Source organism: Galeopterus variegatus, unplaced genomic scaffold (assembly GCF_000696425.1).
Source record: "Galeopterus variegatus unplaced genomic scaffold, G_variegatus-3.0.2 Scaffold686, whole genome shotgun sequence".
Lineage (NCBI taxonomy): Eukaryota > Metazoa > Chordata > Mammalia > Dermoptera > Cynocephalidae > Galeopterus > Galeopterus variegatus.
In genome coordinates, this window is record NW_007726797.1 from 112,952 (window position 1) to 121,449 (window position 8,498).

At 33.8% G+C, this 8,498-nt stretch overlaps 1 protein-coding gene across 5 annotated transcripts in view; it reads left to right on the plus strand.

The window, feature by feature from the left end:
- RAP1GDS1 (RAP1, GTP-GDP dissociation stimulator 1) overlaps positions 1 to 8,498 on the plus strand; it is a 138,514-nt gene that overhangs the window by 20,415 nt on the left and 109,601 nt on the right. For 3 of the 5 annotated variants that reach the window (XM_008571378.1, XM_008571380.1, XM_008571381.1), the window contains exon 2: positions 3,579 to 3,689. In XM_008571378.1, the coding sequence (XP_008569600.1) occupies positions 3,579 to 3,689 (111 nt within the window). The remainder of the gene's footprint in view (positions 1 to 3,578; positions 3,690 to 8,498) is intronic. The other 2 variants (XM_008571379.1, XM_008571382.1) reach the window with 1 other exon arrangement.

Consider the following 8,498-nt stretch of genomic DNA (forward strand, 5'->3'; position numbering starts at 1 on the left):
CCCTCGGTGTTGTGCCTGCACTGCGCTCAGCCAGTGAGCGGGAACTGGTCTCCACATGGGATCCGAACCCTCAGTGGGAGTGCTGCCACGCTCCCAAGCGGCGCACTCTCCAGTGCGCCACTGGGCTGGCCCTGAACCGATTTTTAAAACTATTTATTTTAAATGTAATTTAAAATAATTTAATTTATTTGTAAATGTAATGTATTACATTTAAATATTTACTTCCAAAATATTCTCTAGTAGAATCTAATATGATGATCTACAAGTTAAGTATTCATTAAAAACACCCAGGGAAGCAGTAGGGCATATAGGTTAAGAGAATGTATTCTAGAATCAGTGCTTTAGTTTGATTCTTGAATCTTGGCTCTGTACTAGCTGTGTGATGTTAGGGCAAATTATTTCACTTCATTATACCTCCATTTATAAACTGTATAAATAAAAGGAAGCAAATAGTAGTACATTCTTCCTTAGGATTTTTGTGCAGATATATAAGTGCTTAGATGAGTAAAATGAGTATAATAAGAGTATACTTATACTCTACCTTCGGATCATTGTACAGACCAGATAAAGTGGTACATTTAAAGCATACAGTAGTTTCAGTAAGTCTTAACTGCGTTTGTAACTTGTTGACTCATAGTTTTGATGAGTTGCTATAATTTGACTAACGTTGTAAGCCTTATTTTTCCTTAGTGTTATGATAATTACTTTTTATGAACTTAGATGTTACACTATTCATACTTTTTTTTCGGAAAAATCAGCTTAATATCTACTTATTAAAACTGAACAAGTATACCTGAGATATGATGCTTTCCAGCTTCCATGAGAGAAGAGATACATATGGATATAGTTTTCTTTTTGTTTAGAAAAATACTTCAAATTTCAAAACTATCTGGTCACTCTTAAGAAAATAAATATTAACCTTGGTTGTGAATGATAATTTGGAATTTTTAATAATGAGTAGGTTTAGGATTACTACATTAGTCACAGGTTTTACTAGGTATAACTAGAGGATGTTAGTATTACTTGATTATTTGATGTGAATTTTTAAATCTACTTTTTCCTGGAAAGTAAGTTATCTCTTATTTTATAACAAAAGATTCCATCATATTTTTAGAATTGTCATGAGTATCAATGTACAAAAATCTATTAAAATGTGTATTTTACTTTGAAGTAAGAGAATGCCTGAAGTACTAATATTAGAGCAGTGATCCTGGGGGTCCTCAGTATTTTATTAGGAGGTCCATGAGGTTAAACTATTTGCTTAATAACATCAAGCAAACATTTGCCTTTTTCACTGTGTTGACATTGCACTGACAATGATGCAAAAGCCAATTGGGGGGCCGGGGGGGAAACTGCTGGTGCTCTAGTTTGGTTAATCAGGGTAGTAGCACGAAACCATGCTAATAATTATTGTATTCTTCACCAACACATACTTGAAGTGAAACAAACAAACAAACAACACCCTACCAGTTTCATTTGAGAATGTCCATGATGAAGTAGGAAAAAAATATTTTTAAACAACTCAACCTTTGAGTACACATTTTAAAATTATTCTATGTGACGAAATGGAAATTATACAAATGAAAATGATACATATTATCATTTGCATGGCATTGTGAAATCTGATGGTTGTTTTGGAAAAAAACACTTGCGTTGAGTTGTGAGCTGACGGAGATACTTTTTTTCATGAAATACTTTTTCAACTTGAACTGACACACTGGTTTTTCTTTGGTTATTTGGTAGACATTTTCTCACAAATGAATGAACTTAGTTTGTCATGTAAGGAAAAAAATCTGACATTATTTGTTGCTGGTGATAAAATTGGAGTTTTCAAGAGAAAAATAGAATTTTGGAAAACTGATATTGCATTAAGCTTGACAGTTTCCCAATACTTAAAAGGCTTACTTTTAAATAAGATTAATGGTGATATTACAAATGTGATATTTAGAAATAATATAATGAAGTATATTAACATCTGGAAGATATGAATAACTCGGCAACCTAATATTTTTTAAAAGACTAATGCATGACGAATATCTTGCATATATTAAAGATTCAAAGTGCAAGAAACCAGTGGATTCTAATGTAACAGTTGGAAACGTTCATCAATATTATTTCAGATTTCACATGGCAACTAATCTTTAAAGAATTACCTCTTGTCAAGTTTTGGTGTAGTATCAAAGTATGCACAATTATCTGAAAAGGCTATTAAAATACTCCCCTGTTTTCCTTCCAACTATGTATGAATGTGAGGCTAAGTGTTTTTCATCTGCTCCACCAAAACAGTACATTACAAAAGACTGAATACAGAAGCAGATATGTGAATCCTATTATTATTTTTTTTTTATTCCTTTTTGTCTTTTTTACTGACCGGTAACGGGATCGCAACCCTCAGTGTTGCGCCCGTACCGGGGACCGGCAACGGGATCGCAACCCTCGGTGTTGCGCCCGCACCGCGCTCAGCCAGTGAGTGGGAACCGGTCTCCACATGGGATCCGAACCCTCGGCGGGAGCACCGCCGCGCTCTCAAGCGGCGCGCTCTCCAGTGCGCCACCAGGCCGGCCCAATTTTTGATTGAGCCACATGTTTTAGGGATTTGTTAAAATCTAAAACAATCCCACTCTTCTTGTTAAATTTTTTTTGTCTTGGAAATATAGTTATTTTTATTTAAAATGCTAATTATATTAACATGTAATAGGTTCATAATTGTAATATTTAAATGAATTACTAAATAAATCCTTAAATGCCTCAGTTCTGATTTTTTAAATATGTTAAGTATCAATAGAAATAATGTAAACAAAAGCTCATTGGGATTTGCTCCTCAAGTTTTAATAGTGTTAAAGAGATTTTGAGAGTCTGTGGTCTAGAGGACTCTAGTTATAATTTAGAAGGAGAGCATAGCTTTATAATCCAAAATGTACATGTTTTGGTTTAAAGCAATACTTTGATGTGAAATGTTTTTCAAATGGGGCAGTGTTAAAGCAGGTTTTATAATCAACACACAGTGTAATTTGAAGTCATATTGTTTTGAAACTTCTAAACCTTCATTTTCATTTTGTCTTTAGAATACAACAGAGGAAGGCAAAAATGAAATAAAACCATTGCAAAGCTATATAATTTTTTCATGGACGTTTAATTTTTCTCAACCATACCTGTTTTCCTGAAATAGCTCAATAAGGTGTAATACTGAAAAAGATACTCTATGGTAATCTGTGGAATATTCCTGGTATCACATATACACATAGAGTGTATATTTCATTCCTGAGTTAAAGGGACAAAGTTTTACTTCAAATTTTGTAATAGTGCAGTCCCATGCCATTTGGAGTGGCATGTGAATGTTAATTCACTATGATGGGAACCTTTTGAATGTTAATAGTAACTGTTTACCACCACCACCACACCCCCCTTTTTTGGTGGCTGACTGGTACAGGGAACTGAACCCTTGACCTTGGTTGTAACAAGGCCATGCTCTAACCCAGTGAGCTAACTGGCCAGCCCTGTTTATCCTTTTATCATGTAACATATTATGGTCATAAGGTTGGTGAGGTTTCTGATTTTTTTTTTTTTTTTTCTTTAAGCAGATAATCTCAGCGATACCTTAAAGAAGCTGAAGATAACAGCTGTTGACAGGACTGAGGATAGTTTAGAAGGATGCTTGGATTGTCTGCTTCAAGCTCTGGCTCAAAATAGTAAGTTTCATTATTTTTACTCGAATTCCAAACAAAAAAATCAAGTCAGCGTCTCATTCAGAGATTGGTATATGACCTTAAGGACATAACTTTTATTCACATAACTTGAATTCTTTTGAATCCTATCCCTGAATACTGAGGTTGTTCTTCACGTTCCACCCTCCCACCCCACTCCCAGGGCACTCAAAGCCAAACTGATGAGCGAAAGAAAGGAAGAATTGATTGGTGGTGATGACATTAATACCAGTCCCAGAGAGAGGCCATTATTTCATTCCTAACAAACATCGTAGTTGTTTTTCCTAACACCTACAATTTTTGCTTTAAAAATGTGTTTATATATGGGGAGAATGGGGGGGGGAAGAGAGGAGAAACAGAGTGGGAGCTTAAAACACTTAACTTTTTTCCCTAAGATTTTATGGTCACCTTTTAAAAGTTTTACTTTAAAATAATGTGTATGCATAGATTAAATTGGAAAGAATGACCAGCAGTCATCCAGAATCCCTTGAAATTGAGGTAAGAACTGATCTTTGGTGTTGTGGTAAGTAATTCTAGGAACAGAAATTGCCCAATTCATCGTTGAATAACATTGTATTATTGCATTTGATTTTATTATATTTCTATCCACTAATTTCTGTATTATCAATGTGAATAGATAAGTACAGAATGCTTTTCATTTTTTCCCTTAATTCTGCTTGGTCGTACTATGGTTTCTGCTGTACTTGTATTTAATTATGCCATTGTCTTATCCAGGGACTAATTATGTAGCTGACATAATTCAGAAGAAAGTATATATTGTCAAGGCTTCAATTTCAAGTATTCAGAGATGTATATATTATTTCTTTTTAATTTTATTATTTTATTAAACTGATTAGGAAATTTAAAATAATTGATTACAGTACTCTTCATCTAAAAAGCACATTTTAAAGCTAGCTTTCAGACTTCTTTTTCAGTAATTCTCTTTGCTTTTGGGATTATAACTATGTCAAGCTATTTAATCTTAGATGAGAGAAGGGGTTTGAAACAAGGAGTTCAATGAGAGCATCTGGTTAAGGCTCAAGAAGGTAAGGAAAATGTAAAGAAAAAGATGGTAAAGAAAGGACAAGAGAGTGTCTAAGGCTGTGACATCCATTATAGTAGATACATGTGGCTGTTTAAATTTAATAAAATTTAATAAAATTTAAAATTAAGTTTCTTAGTCTCACTTCCCAAAGCCATATTTGGCAGGTGACTGCCTTATTGAGGATAATAGATATAAAACATTACTGTGATCACAGAAAGTTCTTTTGGATAGCACTGGTCTAGAAACTGGAAAGAACCACATGATGACCTTATTTTTAACAGGTGCCCATATAGGCAGCTTTACATAATAATGTAATTAGCCTAAATAAATTATCTCGTTTTTTTTTTTTTTGAAGAGTTGTTTTATTATATCCTTCTTTTGTGTTTAATGGCCCATTTTTTTTCCTCTATGTTAAACAAAAAAAGTAGAATTTTCTAAACGGACTGTTTGCTTTAGAAACTAAAGGACATGAAGGTGATATCCTTGGTCACATGTGAAAGGTCGCTTAGTCCTGTCCTAGAAAGACTGGAAGACAGAGAGATGAAGTTGAAGGAGAGATGAAGTTGAAGAAGGGATATAAAGAAGAAAGGAAGCAAAAGTTTATAGCTTTTTAAAGAACAGATTCAAGAAATATTAAGAAGTCTGTAACTGTTAGGTTAAATTTCAGACCGATTTTGGGCTTATTTATTGAAAATGGCCTTGAAATTGCATATCACAAAATGTTAAAGCCACATAACCACAAGGTTTTAACAAAAACAACAAACCACCAATTTAGCTAATGACTTCCTAGAAAGGGAACAAAAGGAACATCTTGTTAACAGTCTGAAACAAAATTTATAAATGACCTCATGTCTGAGACTACTGACACAAAAGAATTTGACATAGGAAGGAGTTCATGCAGATATTCAGTCTTTGAGTTCTGTCTGTCATCGGAGCACCTACTGTGTGCTTAGCACTGGGCTGGGAACTGTATCTGTTACCTAATCTTTCCTATAGCCCATGGTGTAGGTATTACCATAACTGTTTAAAGAGTGAGGAAACAGATTTAGTAAGGTTATTTGCCTTTCTCTGGGAGAATTCAGAGTTTGGATTTAAAAATGTTAGCTTATAAAATAAAAAATTATATTCTGAGTAAGGGAAGCTTTTTGCTGAGGTTATACAATGTGAAATTGTTCCAAGAAGCTAGGTTTGTTTTTTTGTTGTTGTTTTTGTTTTTTAAAGATGACTGGTAAGGGGATCTTAGCCCTTGATTTGGTGTTGTCAGCACCACGCTCTCCCAAGTGAGCTAACTGGCCACCCCTATATAGGGATCTGAACCCATGGCCTTGATATTGTCAGCACCACACTCTCCGAAGTGAGCCACAGGCCAGCCCAAGAAGCTAGGTTTTAATATTATGCTTAAAGTTTTTCTTTTTCTTTAAAATAGTTCCAATTTTTTGTTACTAAAGAGGAGGATGATAAGCCTTTTTTCCAGAACTATAGTCTGATATATGTATCTCATAGGTATTTATTGATATATTTTATAAAATTAGCACCTGGCTTTTAAACAATAAAAAGTAAAGATATACCAGTAAGATGTTTATTTTCTACAGTTGTTCTTACTTCCCTGAATAAACTGATTGATCCATTGCTACTTCTGTCCTTTTAAAGGTAAAATGATAAAACTTAGACAAATCTGTACTTGCTTTTTTTTACACAGAAAGCTTCTAGTTTCATAATTCATCCTTAGTGTCAGGTGTTTTAACTAAAAATACCACTGTTTGCACCAGTATTGTACCTGATCAAAAAAAAAAGATTTTTCTATTTTGTGCATGTATAAGCTGGTAATGTACATAATGGAAATCTAAACTTAAAGTTTTATTTTACGATTTACTAGCCAGTCATTGGAAAGGATATTTCTGAAAGGAAAGAAATAAGCTTTCGAAATATTAACTCTGTGTGAATTTAATACATTTAAATTGACATTCCAAATGATCAAAATCTGAAATTAGAGTTTTACTTTAATGTATGACTTTAGAATGGTTTTCTTTCTCTTTTCCTTTCTCTCTCCTTTTCTTTTTTTTCTTTCCTTTCCTTTCCGTTCCTTTCCACTCCTTTCCTTTCCGTTTCTTTCTTTCTCTTTTTTCTTTCTTTCTTATTAAATGTGAAAGTATGCATGTCAATCTTAAGAGACAAGAGTTAGAGACTTGAGTACTTACTAGATTTTAGGGAAAACATTTTGTTTAAGCAAGCATTTTATGTAAATCTCTGACCTAAATTGATAAATTGGTAAATTGATATAGAGGCATTCATTCACTCATGTAAATACTTTGGATCTCAGTTTTAAAATGTTTTTAGTAAATGTATGAAGACCACGAGCCAAGCATTCAGCCTGTTTATTCTAGTCTCTTTTGATTGACATTATAATTAGAAGATTCTCGGGCCGGCCCGGTGGCGCACTGGAGAGTGCACCACTTGGGAGCGTGGTGGCGCTCCCGCTGAGGGTTCGGATCCCATGTGGAGACCGGTTCCCGCTCACTGGCTGAGCGTGGTGCGGGCGCGACACCGAGGGTTGCGATCCCGTTGCTGGTCCCCGGTACGGGTGCGACACCGAGGGTTGCGATCCCGTTACCAGTCAGTAAAAAAGACAAAAAGAAAAAAAAAAAAAAAGAAGATTCTCAGTAAATGCTTGTTGAATTATAGTGTATTTACTCTATTTCATGCTTATTTGAAAATCTAAAACAACAGCCCACCTATTTTTAGTCCTAAACATTAAGACTGGAAATTGTCCATAGAGAGTATGACATCTAAATCACCTTGCAAGAGAAACTACTAGCTTCAATTAAAGGCCCAAAGACAAAAAAAAAAAAAATTAACATTCTATTTATAATAAAAAGTCTATTCATCATATTTCATTCTAAGAGCTGGGGTCTGTTTTGGGTTACTGGCAGAACCTAAGACGATGCCGGCATGATCACCAATACAGCTTTAAACTCTTCCTGAAGAATTAGTCTGTCTTCCTCTACCTCATTGTCACGTTTTTCTTTGGATTTTAACTTTGCTTAGTTACTTGCCTTATGGGAATTCGGTTTCACACAAGAGTCATGTAATTGTTTATTTTTTATAGAACAACTCTGTGAGACAACACAGATTCACAGTTTTTGAAAAAAAAAAAAATGTTTAGTATCTAGTTCCACATCCCTAACCTTATAATACTCACTTTCCCTGTGGAATTTTTCATTTATTTTCTAGTCCTTGTTCTTTATTTGTTATATTGATTTTTGGTTCCCTTCTAAGCTACAATCCTAAGCATATCTAATTATGTACATAAGCTGCTAATGTATACATAAGCTGCTAATGTAGATTACTCCATGAATCATCTCTAACAGAAAGAACTTTCTGTTGTCATTTGCTTTTGGTCTGCTTTATGCCTTTAATATTTCTGAACAGACTTACTGTCAGGTAGCAGATCTACTTCATGAGTAACGGACTTTGAAACTTATCTGCTGTTTTTTTTTCAATAGCCATCCTGTCTGCAGTCACTGAACATGGAATATTGCTATTTTAGTATAAATGAAAAATTATTATTTTACTTTATTCTTTTTTAGTAGTATCTAGAATAGATTTTACTTTTTTACCTGGTTATCAAATGTGCCACAGAAGGGATATGTTTCCTCTTAATTCATTATTTGGTTTACCTTCTTTACATTTTTTTTTTTTTTTTTTTTTTTTTTTTTAAATTTTTTTTTTTTTTTTTTTTTTTTTTTTTA